Source organism: Emys orbicularis, chromosome 12, assembly GCF_028017835.1.
Source record: "Emys orbicularis isolate rEmyOrb1 chromosome 12, rEmyOrb1.hap1, whole genome shotgun sequence".
NCBI classification, from domain to species: Eukaryota; Metazoa; Chordata; order Testudines; family Emydidae; genus Emys; species Emys orbicularis.
The window spans coordinates 14,685,749-14,706,603 of record NC_088694.1 but is presented as its reverse complement, the minus strand read 5'-3'; the positions used below and the strand labels follow the sequence as shown (position 1 = coordinate 14,706,603).

The following is a 20,855-nucleotide window of genomic DNA, read 5'->3' as shown; positions in this document are numbered from 1 at the left end:
CATGCAATGTGAAATCTGAGCATAAATATGTTTTTTTCTTTAGAAAAACTACATTTGGTTGACACTATATAAAAACACCAACCATATTTAGCTATTGACACATATTTTTCTAGTTTGGGAAGTGCACTACAAGTGTGTACTAGCTGACACTTAAAAAATAATGGCCTGAAATTGGAACAAGCACTGTATTTTTAAATGTGCTCTAAGTACTGCTGCCACAGCTGAAGGAGATGAAAGAAAGATGGGAGGAGAGAAATGAGAAGAAGGGAAATGAGAAGAAAGAAAGGCTTAATTCCAATAACTACTAACACCCGTCCAAATCCTCTTCTTCCAAGTCCCAGCCAAGCTGAATCAAAATAAATGGCATGTGTAGTATTCTATAGGTGGATGAGCTTTGTTTTAGATTCAGTTGCATATATATTTTCAGGCAAATGTTTCAACTTTTACTCTATTACTACATCTTGACACAAGATTATAGGGATCAAGAGATCACTTACAGAAAAGGTAGTCTGTCCACTAAGGGCCATTAAGTCAACTCATATTGACATCTTTGGGAGCAAGAGAAGGCCCTATTATACCATGAGGGAAAAATACATCAGATGTGACTTTCAGTATAAAAATTTAATAGAATTTTTTTATTTGCCTATTGAAAACTTGTGAGTGTGAAATATGTTGGATTTTATCCCTATGATCATCTTAACATTAACTACTTCCCCATAACAATTGATCTGTCTAGGATGACTGGGCAATAATGCAGTCTTTCCTGATATCAAACTCACTTTTTCTATTTAAGTTAAATATATGCATTTCTACTTGATGTATTGGGCACTCCAATGTATTTTTGTTTCACTACCTCCAAATAATTTAACTAAACAACCCTTTTAAAGGAAAATCTGTGTTTGTGCCATCTATCACCATTATGCCAACACAACAATAGTACTCTCCTTTCTTGGGTTTTGGTTTTGTCCAATCCACTCGAGGAAGCTACGACTCACAAAAGAAACGAAAATTCTTTGCCTCCTTGTACAGAACAGAGACAACCATCTGTGATCTCTATAGCACTGGTATTTGCTGTCTACTACATACAGCACACAGAGTGACAATAGTCAGCTTAGATGCAGCCAGAAAAGTGTGACATTCCCAGAAATGTGAAGGCCACATGAGAATATAGATGGGATGTTACCTGTCTCTCAAAGAGAGGAAAACTGAAATGACTGCTGGCATTGCCAGGAAGTCTTTGGAGATCAAAAACAGTACTATTAAAAATGTATTCCAGAAAATAAAAGTATAAATTACAGTGAATATAAATTGGAGATGAATTAATGCCAAAGATACCACATTTCAGTGGGAAAAAAAGGAAAATACATTGGTTTCTTTTAGAGATACTTTTCTATACAAAGATTTGGTGAGTGAAAAATCATCTGAAATATTTTTATAGCAATGGTATTAATTTAAAGTAAATAATTGAAGGCAAAGGTTTTCAATATTAGCCTAAAGTTATACTCCTATGTTCATGTTTAGGACCTGCTTGATTTTCAAGGGAGCAGAGCACTCAAAAGTTTGAAAATCTTGGCTAGAGCTGGTTGGGAATTTTTTTGAGGAAACCTTTTTAATCGGAATATGCTATTTCATTGAAATCAAAACTTTTCATGGGAAAGGGCTGGTTTTGACTAATTTTTTGAGTTGGAAAACTTTCAAACAAGTTTCAAAGTTGTCAAAATGTTTTGTTTCAACATTTTCTAAACGAAAAATTCCAGTTTTCTGCTTTTGTACTTTTAAAGAAGTAAGCTAACTATAGTTTTTTTAAAAATTCAAAATAAAACAGGGTTGAAATCTAAACAAAACGTTTTGAAATTATCAAAGCAAATGTTTCAATTGATGTGAACTGATTTTTTTTTTATTTTTTTTTCAGATTTTTGGTTCATACAATTGAAAATTTTGACTCTTTGTCCTGATTCAAGACAGGAAAATTTATTAAAATATCAAACATTTTCACAGGATGAGAAACCATTTCTAACCTTGCTCTAATCTCGGCCTAGTGCCCTTGTGACCTGAGACTTGATTTCCCAGGGTGCTTAGCAACTGCAGCTCCCGTTGACTTCAGCTGGAGCTACAAGTGCTCAGCTTCTCTGAAAATCAGGGCTTTGCTGAGAAAGGGGTTAAAATCTGCTATTGAGAGGAATGGAAGAGCCCCAGATGAGGAGCTAGATGATGGGAGATAGCGCCGCAATGAGGGAATCTGCTAAAATCAGTTGAGAACCAATTGCCTTGTTACTGTGACCTAGATATAAAAAGAATCAAAAGATGGCATGTTACACTTGGCTTTATCTTCAAGAGCTGAGCTCAGAGTGACCCTGTAGAGTCAGTTTTCTGACTTTCAAACATCCTCAGAAAGCAGTGGAACTCAAGAGAATCCCAACGAAAGGGAAAATGTATTTTGAATAGACCTCTGTGGAAGACAGAAATTCCATTTCACAACGATTGTGAGATTTCAACATTTGTCCTCATTCTGATTATGAACAAAATACCCAAAAATTCAACATTTGAAAAGAAGGAAAATTCCAGAAAAAAATCATTTTGACAAAATTGAAACATTTACTTGCACCTATTTTTATATTATAATGTATAATACAATCCAAAAAAAAATTAAAAATTCAAAGCGAAGTCATATAAAAAAAATCAAAGTTACATTGCAAAAATGTCAAAGTGGGTCATTTCTCAATCGTCAAACTATTTTTCCCCCCCTAAAACAAAACTTCAGCAAAACTGATACAATATCAGCAAGCATTTTGACTTTGGTTGACCTTCATTCTCTGATGAATAATAGTTCTGGGTAAGTTTATATGACGAGCTCTAATTTTGAACTTGTTCCTTTTGGAGGGCTACTCAGCATCTCTCAGGATCAGGATTGTATCACAATATGTTTTTACTATGAAAATATCAATCCCAGTTGATGAGGTTCGATTAACTTGCCTTCCATTCAGTGGGCTTGTTTGACTTTACGTGATAGTGGGTGGGTTGGCCATCTGCTCAGAACAAGCCTGTGTGTTTATATATTTATTTATTTGATTTAAACTGCAGAAAATTGTCTCTGATTTGTTGCCTGACCCATAAATGGTTACCACTACCCAACATATAAACATATGATGTCATGTAAAGGACATGATTGATGCAGCCTAACCTGACACCTCATGGTGCTGTTTGTCATATGGGGAATGTGGAAAGAAGAAAAAAAGCAGTAAATTAATAAATCTTGATGTTTTCATAAGAAATGAGGATTTCTTCCCTTCCTCATTATCTCTAAATTACTTAATCAGGCATTTGTTACCCAATTGCTGTCCCTAGGAAAAAGCAGATCTGGAAGACAAAAATCCTATCCAATGATAGTGATCAGACTGGTTCAGGCATTGGTTCCAATGGGAAATTTGACCAAGTAAGGCCTTCATGCTCAGGTTGCATATCTGCTACTACCTGAATTTGAAGTGGGTTGTGTGTTTCACATCTCCCCTACAGATTAGAGAATGCAAACAGCGTGTCATGCCTCTGGAGGCCAGTAGGAACCTTCAACAACAAAGTGATAAAAGCTGAGCCTTTGCTAATGACTAACTCTATTTCCTTTAAACAGATGCTGGACTCTTTTCCTTGAGGAGTGGTTATTGTAAAAGGCAAGTATGAAGGAAGAGAAAGTTCAGATTAAAAAAGCAGGCATGCTATGCAGAATGTGCTGTGTACTGTAAGGAAGTAGGGGAATGATTGGCATTACCAGTGCATAACTTATAAGGAGCCTGTTTCCAAAATAGCCTTTTTATATATAACCGAGAACGATAAAGGTCCTACAGCACCGTATAGGCAATTTTACTAGCCATTACATACCTGTTTCCACAGAACTTTTATAAGACACTTAATCTAAAGCACAGAGCTCCAAGAGGTACCTAAAAAGAAATCTGAATTCTTTAGAAAGTGCCTTATTGACTCCTAGGTGCTCCCATCTCAGAGGGTCTGATCTAAATGCCACCCACCCTACTGAACAGGTGATGGAACTTGGTGGGGCTGGAGTAAATGGGTACAGCCCCAGCAGCGAGGGATGGAGATACGCACTGAAGGACACCAAGTAGATCCTTCCCCACCACTTGGAGCCTCTGGCCAGTTAGGTAGGAGGGGCCCACTGATTGGCCCACATCTCACAACTCCAGGGATTTAACCTGGATCACAGGTCATTTTAAATGGAATGGGATCAGACCCAAAGTGATACAGAACAATAATAATTTTGATCCCAGTTATTTCAATATCTGCATGTAGGGTTGCATTGTAATACCAGTGCAAAGATCGTTTGGTACAATAATGCATACAAACCAAAGATAGCATTTTCAGAGAAAGATTTCCTTTCTGTACAGAACAGAGCACCTTGTATGGGAAAGTATGAAATGAAAACATAAGAATTCCTGATAATTACTAATATATAAAGAACTTTTTGTCCCAAAGGCTTCCAAACTATGCATAAATAATGTAAGAACAGTAGCACCACTGAAATGCAGCCACCTCTGGGGCACAAGAGAAAATACCTCCTCATTAAAGAAAATGCCATGACATCTTTAGGGATGTGTTTTAAATTGCACCTACAAAGTTTGTGCCTGCAATCTGATTGTGGGTGCAAACCATAGTACTTTTGCCTTTAGCTACCTGTTGCAAATCAAGCAGTTAGACTCAAAAGTACACAGATTCATTCTGCTGCTAAAAAAGTGGGTACATTAATGTGTACAAACTGAGGCTGTGTCACAGTTTGCAAATTTACCTCTTAATGCCCACGAATAACAGAGAGGTGCGAGGTTTTTAGGATCTTATCCAAAAGACTGAGGGCTCGTTTACATGGAGGGATAATGCATTCTACAGCAGAGTGATTTCTAAAGCTTCCTAACATGTTGCACATGAATTGGTCCATGTAGACCCTGTGGGTGCACTTTAATATGGTGTTGTTTGAAACAGTACTACATTAAAGCACACTACGGAACTTTTAGTGAGCACCCTCAGGGTCTAGAAAGCACACCCCACAGAGCACATTACACTACTGCGTAGGACAAGCCCTGAGTATAGCTGGTCAGAGAAATGTTGATGGAATCATATTCCACTGGATTATGCAATTCGATCAACATTTTGGTTTTGGAAGAAAATTGGGGGGAAAGTTCAACATTTTAGAACAAAACGTTTCGATTTTTTGTTTGGAAACAACTGTTCGTTTTGAATTTTTTGACATTTTGTATTATATTATACAATACAGAAAATAAATACATTGAAAATTAAACAAATTGTTTTGATCAACTTGAAACACTTTTTTTTAGAATTTTTCTTCAGAGAATTTCAGAATTTTGGGGTTTCACTCCAAAATCTCGATATCCTTCATGAAAAGCAACTTCCATCTTCCACACAGGCCAACTAATAAGTACTACATGGAAAAGAAGCAGCAGCATTATTTTAGTTTAATGATGCTATCTAAGTACAACACTTCAACTGAGGAGGACATGGTCTGAAGTGCAAGTCCGAATTTTAAAAATAATTCATAACTATATGAAACTTGAGACCAAATATAAATGACAGAGAGTGAAAAGTTTCCTGGGGAAATTAACAAGCGAGAGCCATCCCAAATATATATTTGTCTAAATATGAACTACTGCAACCAGCAAATGCTTCAGAGAGATCTTAACTATCAACAGTAGTCTCCAGAGGAGCAGCCATTGGTTTTGGGAATTAGGGGCCAGATCCTTAGATGGTGCAGCTCGATTCAACTCAATAGAGTTACGCCAACTTACACCAGCTGAAGGTTTGTTCTGTGCATCTTTTAATTAACACTCAAAACAGTATGACTAAGGTCTGGTGAAAGTAAGCCTAAGGGTTTATCTTCACTAGAAAATGTTGCTGTGTTATTTGCAAAGAACCAAGTTAGCTGACAATGCTGACTACTATTGAGCAGTCATTATAGACCAGAGCAATTCTTCTCAATCATGTTTAAACACAATAACATTTTGCATTGTGGACCAGGCTTAATAAGAACAATACATTTTATTATTATTGTTTATTGCTATTGTAGTAGCACCTAGGAACCTCAGTCACGGATCAAGACATAGGCCCTTTTTAGTCCCTCCATAAAATTTTCTGGGGTATTCAGGATGGAAAAAACCTTCAGTATTTGTTCAAAATTGGATTTACCTTTCGGTTGAAAATTATGAGCTTTGTGGGGTGGAATGGAAAAAAAAAATCTGAGAAACTTCCCAAAGTCTTCAGGTTGAAGTTAAGGAATCAATGCAAACAGTCCACAGATATTCATTTGTTTTGCCTCCAAGTTTGCTGAAACAAAGTGCTCCGATGAAAGATTTGTCTACATGAAACCATTTATTTTGGTACTGTTTTCACCATTAACCTTAGATCATCCTATAAAGACAGCCAGAAAGGAAACAAATAAAAACATCTCATTCATCATGAAGTCTGATAATAGAATGTTTTACAAATAGACAAAGTGCTTTCTTTCGGCAAGGAAACCATGCAATTTTAACACTATATGAAGAATATTCCCTAGGCAAGTGCAAGATATAAGGCTACGTAGACATGAACGTGTTCTGATAGCATCCCATTAACTATGAGAACAGAACTTGAGTAGTTTGTGATGCCATAAAGACCCTGAAGTAAGAGATGGATCTGAGGGGTGAATTTTGGATCTGGATTCCAATATGGATCTGAAAGCCCGCAATGTGGAGATGGCCCAGAAAAGTGGCTTATAAGAACAGAAAAATTGAATATGAAATCCATCCCTGTGCAGGGGGTCAACACAGGACCCAAACACCACTTACATTCCACTTAAACATCATTTTGAGAGCTTAATGGGGACATATTTGGTTCATGGCCCTTTGCACAGGAGTGGATTTCACCCAGTTGCACTGGTGGTACAAAGCTAGAGTAACATCACTAAAGTTAATGGGCTTAAATATTAGCAACTAAAGATTCATTTCAGAGATACATATTTACTCTGAAGTATAGCTATCCAACACTAGGCGCTTGTCTTCACTACCCGCCCGGATCGGCGGGTAGAAATCGATCTCTCGGGGATCGATTTATCGCATCTCGTCGGGACGCCATAATCGATCCCCGAATCGACGCGCATACTCCACCAGCCCAGGTAGGAGTAAGCGCCATTGACGGGGGAGCCGCGGCGATCGATTTGCCGCCGTCCTCACAGCGGGGTAAGTCGGATCAGATACGTCGAATTCAGCTACGCTATTCCCGTAGCTGAATTTGCATATCTGAAATCGATCCCCCTCCCCCCCCCCGTAGTGTAGACGTAGCCTAGGAATCTGACTGAAATGTCAATGTACTTCACACAGACCACCAAACAGTTGCTTAAGGCTCCTAATCTACCAGATACTTAAGCATGTGCCTAACTTTAAGCATGAGTAGGCCTATTCACTTCAATTGGTTGCATAGTTAAAGTTAGGCACATGCTTAAGTACGATGCTGAATCCGGGCCTAAGTCCTCTCAGTCACTCCTCAACTGGGTTGAATTTAAATTACAGACAAGGAATCTGATTCTGAGCTCATTTACATCAGCAAAGCTGTACTAACTGCAGTTATCCCAAATATGCACTGGTGTGAGTTCAGAATTAAAGCAACTACTCTAAATTAATTTTAGATCCATTCTCCTGCCCCTCTCCCCCGGATTTTAATGGAGCCCTTTAAATAGAATGGCTGTAGAATAACTGAGCATTCTGTCCAGCGTCTTGCAATTACTTTATTTAACTTGTCATCTTTGAGCTTCTTACAATTGTTTCCCCTCCCCCCTCATGCTTTATAACTTTTTGAAAATGGTAAATATACTATCATATTTGGGGGTGGGTAGGGGATAAATAGAAACTTTTAACTTTTAAAAATAGAAGCCTTTTTAAAGTGCCACAGCTTTTCAAACTGAAGCTTTTATATCTCTTGTAGTCACTGTTAGCAGTTTGTGACATTTCTAGTCTGTCCAGGGTGTTACTAGTACATGACAGGTCAAGTCTGTCACCTTCATAAAAGTAAAGAACATCTACACTGGCACACTACACTGTGGGGTCCCTCTGAGAATTACCAATGTCATACCAAATATCATCCGTGGTATTTATCTTCTCTTCATCTCTGCCATTTGCAGGAGCTTCTAAACAATATTCTGATTATTTTTACATGAAGATAGCTCTCTCCTTACTCTCATGATGTGAAGGCTATAAACCAAAGCTTGAATCCAGGAGAGTTAATTTGTCCTCATGGCAACTATAATTAAAATATAACTCTCCTGGGTGGATACCTGGAAAATTAAGGTTATTGTTGTCACTATTATTAATTAATTATTATCAGATGCTCGCTTTTTTAAAAAAAAGATCAGTCTTTAGGTTTTGATGCTTCCTATTATCCTCATTAGGTAAATGGTGAAATAAAGATGAATGAATTGCAAGTAGATGAATTAATGATTAAAGCAGCCTAGAATACTTTAGATTAGATTCCATTACCAGCAGGTTTCCACGTCAGTAGGAAGTACGGGCATATTGGCTCTAATTCAGGTAAATGTTCAAATGAAAATGATACTCAGATTGGTGACTTTTATCTGCCCACAGCAGAAGTCTGACAAATAAGGTAGGCGGATGAGAAGAAAGTTACATTAAATCATTTTCACATTGCTGGCCATGTCTTTATGAAGGGAAGCAGTCTCAATTATGGGCCCACCTCTGACTCCTGAGAATAATCTTTTTCAAACAAGACACAATGTGTGTAAGACAATGGAATTATTCCTGCAAGTAGGAGATTCCGGAAAACACAATAATGGATCAGATTTTGGGTGCAGCAGAGGAGTGTGGACTGTCAGGCTATCCCTGATTTTCTGCCACAGAACAAGTTGTAACAGCCCAGGGGTTGCTCTAATTTATGCCAGCTGGAGTGCACCATGTTCTGGCTATGACATCTACTCCCTGTCCCTCTAGCCCAGGCCCAACATGCCACCAGTGCCAGAGACTGCAGGGAGGGAAGCATATGCTGATTCTACACCCACTCTGAATTCTCCCATGCCAGGGCAGTGCTGCTGACTTCTGCTCCCTTTTGCACCATTTGAGTGGTACAAAAGGACCAGCATGGGCATAGAGTCTGCTTCTTTATCTCTAAATCAAGCATACAGTTTGTGATTCCATGTGTCAAGGGAGATTCACTTACAGATGGAAACTTCCATTTATGCTAAAAAAAAAAAAAAAAAAGGGTATTTAAAGCCCCCACGAACCAATGGGAGAGTACAATTTCCTTGATTCAGATATAATAAAACAGTGGTTGTATGTTAAATAAATACCAATCAATTATGTTTCAGAAAAGGTGTCCTGCATTTTAATGACATTTTCAATGTTGTCCCAACTCAGTTCCCACTAAAGTCAATAGTAAAATTCCCATTGACTTTAATGGGAGCAGAGGCAGGCCAATGTTTTGTGCTTTTGAAAATCCCATGTATGTTTTGTCAGAAATGTTACATTTCTTAATATTGTCTTTGGACCCAATCCCGCAAACCCTCACTTGTGTACCTACCAAGTGAGCAGAGACTATTTTCTTGGAGTAGGGGGTTGCTGGATTAGACCTTGCGTTATTTATTTAAATAGAATTAACACAACATGTAATGGCTCATGCATGCTAAGATTGGAATATTACTGTTATATTTAATGCTGACTTCACTTTCACTTGCTCTGTTGTGACAAGCTAGCTGGACTCTACCTTCGAAAGGGCTTGTGGGAAGACACATTGCCTACTGGTTAAAGAAGGGACTGGAACTCAGGAAATTAGTATTTTATCTTTGAGAGCAGGATTGGGCCCTTGAAACTGGTACTTAAGATCACAGATATGAGCCCCCAGCACTCCAAGGGAAATTAAGGGGAAACTATCAGTAGTAGCTGAATATCCTGGTTTTTGTTGGTTTAAATCAGACTATTATATATATATATATATATATATATATATATATATAAAAATAATGAGTAGCATTAAATCTTCATTCCCTCTTTTCCTATTGTTAGTTCAATGACCTTTTAGATAAAACATGCAAAAAAAGAAAATATTGGCTGACTCAAGACCTGCTGAAGAGATTTTTTGCTTACATTGCCAGTGCTTCTTTGTGTATCTGGCTGTATTGTTTTGCTTCAATGTTATATTTAGAACATTCATTAAAAGGATGAAATAGTTTTTTTCCAAAATGCTATGGCTACAGTTCTACTGAGCACACCGAAGCCAAATAAACAGAGAATGCAACAAGGCTAGCAGGAAATCCCTGGTTTCCTGCTCTGGACCAAACCCAGTATATTGACAAAAGGCCACAGGTGTACATCACGCACCAATGGAGGTAGTACCGAATAGAACAAAAGGTGAATGTAAGGGGTGTGCTGGAAATTCCCTGCTTGATGTAGATGTATATTTGTGCATGTTTACACAGCTTGGGGGCATCTTCATGTGAAAGTGGATATTTCCTCTCAGCCTCATTTGTATAATTATATTGTACATTTGGATGTGTGGATCTCAAAGCACTTTACAGCCATTACTGAATTAATTCCCATTACACCACTTTATAGATAGGAAAGTGGTGTGAGTCCAAAAAAGGAAAAGTGAAGCACAGAAAGGGTTAAATGTTCTGTGGTAGAGCAGAGAACAGATCCCTTTAAGTCCCTCACTCCCAGTCTTGTGCTCTAACCACTAGAAAAACTCCCTCTCACAAGACATTTAAAGGGAAGGGTGGGATATGCAAGTTGTTAATGTATCATTACTACAGCAGCGTTTTGATCCCCCAACCTAGGACCCTATTGTGCTAGGTGCTCTCCATACACATTACAAGAGAAAGATTGTAACCTCTTCCGGGACTAAATAACCAAGACAGACAAAATATGGAGAAAAGGAAATATTCACTGATGCGCAGAGAGATTAAGTAACTGGAATGGATTAGAACCTCTCTATCAGGAAAGATGTTTTGTTTCAGGTGCTAAACTCCTTATTCTAATACATTTTGCAGACTCATACACAAACCCCATCCTATGCATAGGCGGGTAGATAATGCCATTTTTAAAATACTCAAAATCTCTAGCTTTATTTCTTCACTATTTTTAGTTTATTAGAGCCAGTTAATTTTTTATTTATTTTTTTCCATGAAAATGGCCTTTTTAAAAGGATTTTTAGCAGAAAATTTTCCTACCCAAAAAAAAAAAAAAAAAAAAACCCCACACATACACAAAAACCAAACCATCTTTTCAACAACTCCCACCCTAAAACCCCCAAAATATTGGTGGTTGCTTTCTATTCCTTTCCCTGCCTTTTCTTCATTTTGCTACTGCAAAAGGTTTAAAAGAGGAAAAAGGGAGAGAAGAGGAAAATCAATTGTTTTTCCAGTTTTGAGGTTGGAGGTGTTTTTTGATTCTTTTATAAAAACAACCAGAAAGGTTTAACTTTAGCAGCAAATTTCAAAAAGATGATTTTTTGAAAAAATATTGATAAAACACATCTGTCCCACTAGCCTATTTGATTACTTATTTTTCCATAGGATACTGTCCACTGGAGTAATTTTGAGCAGTATATAAATGCTTGATAGGGTTAGAGTGACCAGATGACAAGAACAAAATATCCGGACACATGGGGGGTGGGGGGGAGGCCGCCGAAACAAAAAAAAACCCGGCTGGCCCGAAAAAAGGCAGAGTGCAAAATATCGGGACAAATGGCGTCCCGACCATACCTCGGTCGGGACGCGGGACAAACAACTAAATATCGGGACAGTCCCGATTTTATTGCGACGTCTGGTCACCCTAGATAGGGTCTTGCTTGACCGTGTAACTGAATAAGCTTTTGAGACAACACAAAGTATCTCTATAGGCAGCATTACTGAAAACATGAAACACCTGAAGTGATAGAGTCAAACATTAACACATTAACATTAAAACAGTTAAGCAATGGCAAAACTGCTGCTTACACACACCCAGCCTCAGCGTGGGGCAGGGAGTGTACTAGATGACCTCTCGAGGTCCCTTCTAGCTCTACACTTCTCTGCTGTATATATATTATACACATTTTATATATATGGGTTTGTCTACATGGCATGACAATGCATACTACGAGGGTGAGATTTCTAAAGCACATGAATGTGTTGTGAACTAACTGGTCCATGTAGACCCTGCTGCTGCACTCTAACAGTTCTGTAGCACACTTTAATGTAGCACTTGAACATGACCACATTAAAGTGCACTATTAGGGAACTTTAGGTGCGCACCAGCAGGCTCTACACAGACCATTTGGTGCACAACATGTTCATGAACTTTAGAAATCACACCCTCATAGAGTACATTACTGCACTGTGTAGACAAAGCCTGTATATAAAATAAAACCTAATGCAACAATTTAACAGTCAAAATGGAACATATCTGATCCTTTCACAAAATCGAAATGTGATAATGTAACAAGCAGAGATACTGTAAAACCACCGTCTGGACACAAGAATAGATTCTTGAATCCCTGCTCTGGGATTTCTTGAGCTTTCTCCAGTGTTCTCTATTCTACACATGTGGGGTTTGTCAATGGTTTCACATTTCCAACCGCCTAGTCATCCAGTCCCACTGCCCCCCTCCTTTGCCAGAGCTGACCATCACGTTCTAAAATCTGTCTGTCTCTTTAGCCTCTGAAGTTGGATGCCTAGGAGGTGAGGTTGGCTTTCAGGAAAGGTCAGATGGTGCTAAAGGAGGAGAGAGCCCACGTGGTAGCTTGAAAGAGTCGAACTGATAGAATAACACTTTTGAATTGACAAGGGGGAACACAGAGGCATAGAGAGAAAGAGATGCACATAGAAGAAAATTAAGGAGCCAAGACAACAGGGGAGAAAAAAAGGTGGATCATATGAACAGAAGGTAAAAAGGGGGAGAGAGAGAAAGTAGAAATGATGGAGGGAAAAATATGAATAAAGGGATTGTAGCATTAATAGTAGAGGGAAATAATATAATTAGGAAAGAGTTGTAAGGAGTGGCAGCCCTAGCTTTATGTAGCCAGGTGGACCCTTACTCTTCCCCTGGGTTTATATCATATATGCACACCTGAACTACCGCCAAATATGCCGTCTTTTGTTCTCCACCCATAGCCCCATCTAACTCTGGAGTCAAAGGGATGCAACAGAGAATTAACTCCATGAAACGTCACACTCCTTTCTTGGAAAGTTGTGCTTCAGCTTCACTTCCAGACTTCTTGGTTGTTGTAGCACATTCATCCAAACTTCGTCACACAGTCTCAAACGAGAGACAGATGAAGGAGTGGGTTTGACATAGCCTGAGCAGAGACACAGGCAGGCAAGAGGAGCCTATGGAAATGCAGAGGTAGGGAGGAGGAAACCCAGTCATATAGGTCTAAAGGGAGTTGGATAGAATCTGCATGTTGCTCCATATAGCCTGCACATACCCTACTACGCCATGGGGCTGAGATAATGTGAAACGGCACTAATATTGGATTAAATAACTCCCTACCATAGACAGAAATTTCTCCCATCAGCCAGCACACAGAGAAATGTAAATGGCATCACGACTTGCCATGCTCACCCCTTTGTCAGTCTGGGCAGCTATATCACTCTCGTTGCCATTGTATCTATTACTGTCAGTCTTTACTTTCCATTCTCTCCATGGAAATGGTTTGGCTCAGTGGGATTATTTTCTTCCACAGGACAGTCTGGACCCTGTAGCATATGCAATGGGAATGTGTCACCCTGTCACACCTTAAGATGGTCTTGAACCAAACCCCTGGAAGGTTTGAAAACTGACTCCTGGTTTGAATGTTGTTGCCTGACACCTCCCTCCTGGACTCCACCCTAGAATTGCTGGTGATGTCTCCTTATCAGATTTGCCAAAATGTAAATAAAGGTATGTTAGCGCTATGGTAAGACTTCAAAAGCTCATGGGGACGCACATGCCATCTCTGCCATGCAATATGGAACACAAGGTAATGAGGGTGCTTGCTGAGGAAAGGGCACCAGAATTTCTCTTGACAAGCATTTTGCATGCAGTTAAACAGGCAAATGTATTCTGCTGCCAGGCTCTTGCAGGAATTTTATTTGATGTCTGTCACCAAACAGCTTCTTCTGCACTCGAGGATTTACAGAACATTCATACCCTATAACGATCAAAAAAGGAAGCCCCCCATGCCCATACTAGATTTCAGAGAGTTAATCCACACTCCACTTGCAAGCTAATAGCATCTGTGCCCATGCAAAATTAGGACACATGTTTCTGAACTGTGTACAGAGTGTGGAACATAGGAACTGCCATACCGGATAAGGTCTATCTTGACTAGTAGCCTGTCTCCAACAGCATCAGATATGGATGCTTCACAGGAAGATGCAAACTCTCATTCTACCTTCGCCCCCTCCCAGATCTGCACAGTTATGGGCCCATAGATGTACATGGTAAAAGTTTCTTCCTGTCTCCCATTTGCTAATGGTTAGTTTCTGACCTAAAACATAAAGGTTGATATTATTTCTATTTTTTTTTAAACCCTAACTAATATAATTTGGATGTTCTCAACATGCATTCATATCTAATCCTTATTTGACTCCGACTAAGCTCTTGATTTCAATGTTTTCTGTGGTAATGAGTTTCTGGGGTTTACTACATGTTTTGTAAATAAGTATTTTGTTTTGTCAGTTTCAAGTTTTATAGCCTTTCAGTTTCACTGGTGTCCCCTTGTTCTTGTATTATGAGAAAGGGCAAATAGGAGCACATAGCTTATCTTCTTTAGACCATTCATCACTCTATGTAACTATTATGTCCCCATGTATGCATCTCCCCTCTAAAGTAAAGGTGCCTACTATTTTCAATCGCTTCTCATAAGGAAGTCCTTCCATGCCTCCTCTTACCATCATCTTCACCTTCTGAACACACTGTATTTCTGCTATATCCTTTTGCAGCTGGGAGTGTGCTTCCCAACACAGGTAGACAGAGAAGTACTAGCTCTGCTCAAGTTAACACACTAAAACTAAGAGTGTGGCCACCAGAGTATGTACATGGGGTGTAGGATGGGCTTGTACTTGGGTGGCTAGCGTGATCTGCTGCCTGTGTCACCACAGCTGCAATGGTATTCTTAGCCCTGGTCTACACTAAGAGTTTAGGTCGAATTTAGCAGTGTTAGATCAATTTTACCCTGCACCCGTCCACATGACGAAGCCATTTTTGTCGACTTAAAGGGCTCTTTAAATCGATTTCTGTACTCCTCCCCGACGAGGGGATTAGCGCTGAAATCGACCCTGCTGGGTCAAATTTGGGGTAGTGTGGATGCAATTCGACGGTATTGGCCTCCGGGAGCTATCCCAGAGTGCTCCATTGTGACCGCTCTGGACAGCACTCTCAACTCAGATGCACTGGCCAGGTAGACAGGAAAAGCCCCACGAACTTTTGAATTTCATTTCCTGTTTGCCCAGCATGGCGAGCTGATCAGCACAGGTGACCATGGAGTCCCAGAATTGCAAAAGAGCTCCAGCATGGAGCGAACGGGAGGTACTGCATATGATCGCTGTATGGGGAGACGAAGCCGTGCTATCTGAACTCGGTTCCTAAAGACGAAATGCCGGAATATTTGAAAAAAATCTCCAAGGGCATGAAGGACAGAGGTTATAACAGGGAGCCGCAGCAGTGTAGCTTGAAACTTAAGGAGCTCAGGCAAGCCTACCAAAGAACCAGAGAGGCAAACGGCCACTCCGGGTCAGACCCCCAGACATGCCACTTCTATGATGAGCTGCATGCCATTTTAGGGGGTGCCCCTACAACTACCCCACCCCTGTGCTTTCCTCCTCCCCCACCCCTCCCGGGCTACCTTTGCAGTTATCCCCCCATTTGTGTGATGAATTAATAAAGAATGAATGAATTTGAAACAATGACTTTATTGCCTTTGCAAGCGGAGATCAAAGGGAGGAGGGGAAGGGCGGTTGGCTTACAGGAAAATAGAGTGAAACAAGGGGGTGGGTTTTCATCAAGGAGAAACAAACAGAACTTTCACACTGTAGCCTGGCCAGTCATGAAACTGGTTTTCAAAGCTTCTCTGATGCACAGAGCGCCCTGCTGTGCTCTTCTAAACGCCCTGGTGTCTGGCTGTGCGTAATCAGCGGCCAGGCGATTTGCCTCAACCTCCCACCCCGCCATAAACATCCCCCCCTTACTCTCACAGATATTGTGGAGCACACAGCAAGCAGTAATAACGATGGGAATATTGGTTTCGCTGAGGTCTAACCGAGTCAGTAAACTGCGCCAGTGAGCTTTTAAACGTCTAAAGGCACATTCTACCACCATTATGCACTTGCTCAGCCTATAGTTGAACTGCTCCTTACTACTGTCCAGGCTTCAAGAGCCATGGGAGCAAGGGGTAGGCTGGGGTAGGTGCGACCGCACGGTGCTGCTGACTGGGAGAGCAACCTGAGGCAGAAGCTGGCATGATATTCCAGGCAGGACTGAATCTCCATTAGACGAAACTTGAAGAGAATGACCTGGAGTCATTCTCATTTTTGTCCAGGTGCCCCCGACCAACCTTACCGAGGCCGGCCAGGAGCACCCATGTCTGCCCAGGCGCCCCCGACCAACCTAACCGAGGTCGGCCAGGAGCACCCATGGGACAATGACGACGGTTAGCAGTCGTATTGCACCGTCTGCCGTCCGCAAAGCAAGGCAAGGTAAGGGGATGCTGCTGTGTAGCGTCTGCCAGCAGCACCCAGGAGACATACGGTGACAGTGAGCTGAGCGGGCTCCATGCTTGCCGTGGTATGTCGTCTGCATGGGTAACCCAGGAAAAAAGGCGAGAAACGATTTTTTGCCATTGCTTTCACGGAGGGAGCGGGGCCTGACGACATGTACCCAGAACCACCCGCGACAATGTTTTTGCCCCATCAGGCACTGGGAGCTCAACCCAGAATTCCAATGTGCGGCATAGACTGCGGGAACTGTGGGATAGCTACCACAGTGCAATGCTCCGAAAGTCAACACTAGCTTTGGTACTGTAGACGCACACCGCCGACTTAATGCGCTTAGTGGGGACACACACAATCAACTGTATCAAATCGATTTCTAATAAATCGACTTCTATTAAATCGAGCTAATTTCACAGTGTAGACATACCCTCAGTGTGCTAGACCATGTCTGCCTACTCATGCTGGGAAGCAAACTCCCAAGTGCTGTGTACAAATGTCCTTTGAGAGAGGGTGACCAGAGCTAACCACAGTATAGACAAAGCAGGTCAAACTCATTTCTGTGGTGAGGGCCGAATGACCCTTTCATTCAAAGTCCAAGGTCCGGGAATAAAAACTTCAATGGCGAGAAGCTAGTTTTGCAGTCTTATCCAAGTACACGGTATATTGCATTTTTGAGTGAAGTTAAATACTACATTTAAAGACTTTACAAATAATTAATGCATTTTTAAACTTCCCTTCATCTGTCCATTAACTCACCCTGTGCATCTGCACTGCCACATGTGTGTGAAATTTCTCTCTTTCCCCTAACTCTTTGGGAAACTGCCCCCTGTCCCTTATTATGCCTTTGGAAATTTTCCTTCCCACCTGCCCCTTTGGGAAATATCCATCCTCAAATGTTCAGTCTCTCCCATCGCTTTCCTTTCTCCCTCTCTTCCCCCGCACGCACTCTGGCCATTTCCAGGGTGGATGGGAATACAGAAAGAGCTGCTCCCATCAGTCTCAGCCCCTACGGCATTTTAAAGGCAATGGTGCTCTGTAAGCCAAATAGGTAGAGTGAGAGTACAGGAGGAGAAGGTTAAAGGTGGGAGATCAGAAGCAAAGTCCTGCAGACTCTGCCATGGTGGCAAGAGCAGGGCAAGAACCTCCTCTGAGCCCTGGTTACACTGTTGTGGTGGCTGCTCAAAGAGCCTCTTCTCACCAGCGGAATGGAAGAGGGTTCAGTTGCCTGTGCCCAATCAGGAATGAGCCTGCCGCTCATTCTTGCCCCAGCCCCTTGATTTGCAGAGCCAACAGCTACAGGCTAGATGCTTTTGAAGGGTGGGGTATAAGCGGCAGGCTGCAGGGAAGGGTCCTGGGGACTGGATCCTGCCTGCTGGCTATACGTATGGCACCATTGCTATAGATATATCAGTAATTTATGTAGTGGTATTAAAATATTTCCAGTATTATTTTCTAGCCCAATTTCTACACATCCCACCATTTTTGTTTATTTTTAACCTACTCTACTCACTGAACAGAGGTTTCCAATGAACTGTCCATAATGACATCCAGGTCTTTCTCCTGTTTTAGTAGGACATACAAAAACCAATAACATGTGCTTTACGTTAAATTTGTGAACACTGACTATCATCTGCCATAACATCACCACTTCCCTGAGCTTTGTTAAGCCCCTTAAAATTCCACAAAATCTTTGGCCGTAAGGCAATCCATCACGTCTTGCACTCTGGGCAATAAACGGATTAAAAAGTAATCGTTTAACTGGTTTTACTACTCTGTGGGCTTGCCTAGATTAATGAAACTTGGACTGAGGTGCCTACATTGAAGTAGCTGCACCAGTGCAACCCCCCCCCAAAACAGACAATGTGCCAGTGCTAAGTCATGCCAGTACAAGTCCCACCTTACTTTGGTGCAGTGCATCTCCATTTCAGGTTTGCACTGGTGTTGCTACAATGGTGCAAAAAAACCACCTCTCAAACAAAGCATACACAGGGCCCATGACAGAGGACTAGGATGAATCTTTAAATCTTTAGAATCTAAGAATTTAATACTTAGTTAGTTTAAAAGATTGGCCGTTCCTATGCCTACCAACTAAAGGAGGTGTCTATTCACCCTCAGTACCAAATTCCCTCATGCTCAGGCTGTTCTTGCCTTGCTCTGTCTGGGGCAGAGCCCAGTTTCAGAGTGCAGCCAAATTCACATGTGAAAAATCTGTAGAAATGACGACTTTGCTGTGTCAGGCTGTTGGTTGCTTGTTCCAGAGAGAACTGGGCCTTTGACATAATATCGATTGTGACCTGAGTCTCAGAAGCACAGAGCAGAGAGAAAGGAAGAGAGAAACTGAGTGAGAGTAAACAGGAGCACTCTCTTGGCTTCTAGAGCACCTTTGCCTTTGCTAAAATCCTCAGGGCCTGATCATACCACCTGTTGCATGCCTCTGGGGTGAATGGAAAGGTGCATAGTCCACCACTGGACAGAACAAAATGAACAAATTTCTTCTCGATAGCAGCCCTCATAGAAGTGTAGGGACAGCAGCTCCCCACATCAACCGTGTCCAGCCCACAGGAAGCACTAAGAAAGTGGGGCATGCCAAAGGAAAAGCAAGCAACACTGGAGGGGAAAGAACTGCACCGTATGCTCTTCTCTATCACAGGGCTTGCTGCACGTATGCTGCCTGGGACAACTAGATGCATCTAGCTACACAGATGAGAATTCATTGTGAGGTCCAGGACAAAAGAAGGATGTGGTGAGTGCTGGTCTCTGCACATAAGACCACAAATACAGGAACTGTGGGATCCTGGACAGTGTTCACTGAAAAGGACCCTGCAGCGAACAGCAGCACTGTCTACTGCCTGTGCATTGCACAGAGTGGGTGGGATAGATGTTGCACTGCTCACTTTTGTGCTACTTTCCACTGCCACAGACTTGTTAGTCCAACTGTACTTCACTCCTGCCCCTCATCACCTATCCCTGTGTACAACTACACCTCCATAACCCTGGCTACATCTGTACATAACACGAATGGTTGTGTCTTCCTAAGCAGGAGCACTTGTGAGTATCAGCTTTTCTTTCATACTTTAATTCTGCTTCACAGACGTTTTCTAATTCTGTTTCACAGACGTTTTCTAATTCTGTTTCACAGACGTTTTCCTGTGACTCAAATTCTGTAGCCTTATAACAAAGGATGATCTTAGCTCGAAATATGGTTGATGTCCTCAGTCGTGTTTGCTGTTTCTTTTTGTAGCCATTCTGTCAACACTTTTGTTCCCTCATAGAGTCCTGAGGTGGGTGCTGTAGGACACTTTCCATTCCAGCTGCTCACAGCCCACTTTCCAACATTTGCAGGCGAGAGCTGCTGGCAGATTTTCTGAGTATCCTTTAGCTCAATATTTCCACTTACTCTCTTCTTGGAGCGCAAGGAAAAGTCAGGCCCTGGTGTCTTAAGAACTCTGGCAGATTTTCAAAAGTAATCCATTCCCACAACTAAGGCCAGCTTTTTGGACAAACTCACCTCTCATTTAGGCACCTTCATTAAGTGGGGATTTTCAAAAGGTAATCTGCAGTTCCCATTAAGAACAATGACACTGAGCACTGGCCACTTCCTGTAAGTGGCTAATTGAGAACTGAGCTCTTGCAAAAAAAAAAAAAAAAAAAAATCTGGCCCTCCATCTGTGAGGAAGCCAACTGCACCAGGGACAATCTCCTAACACCACACTGGACACAGCTGATCGGGCAAGGGCTGTCTGATTGATTGCACTTCCTGATTGGTGGAGTGGTGAAGCTAGCTACTATCTGATCCCGCAGCAGCCAAGCTTGCTGGCTGCTCAACACATTCCACACTTGGTCCTGCTTCCTCTGCCTGATTCTGCACAGCCTGCCATTGTGCCCACTTCAGTTCCTGCCCTTGGACATCCTTGACACCCGGCTCTGCTTCTCTACCATGTCTCTGGCTCACCCATTGGCTCTAGCATTCGGCGTCTGATCCCTGGCTCTAACCTGTGGCTCTGCTCTCAACTATATCCCCGAGTTTTGCTCCGAAGTGGTAAGTGGGCCACGAGTCTTGGCAGTAGGGTGACCAGAAAGTAAGTGTGAAAAATCGGGATGGGGGTGGGGGGTAATAGGAATCGATATAAGA

The 20,855-nt window shown here is 41.5% G+C and overlaps 1 protein-coding gene across 1 annotated transcript in view; it reads left to right on the top strand.

The window, feature by feature from the left end:
* The first annotated feature begins 16,653 nt into the window (after positions 1-16,653).
* The window catches only part of TSHZ2 (teashirt zinc finger homeobox 2), a 182,977-nt gene continuing 178,775 nt past the window's right edge, over positions 16,654-20,855 (top strand). The window contains exon 1 of the mRNA XM_065414708.1: positions 16,654-16,708. Coding sequence (XP_065270780.1) covers positions 16,654-16,708 — 55 coding nt within the window. The remainder of the gene's footprint in view (positions 16,709-20,855) is intronic.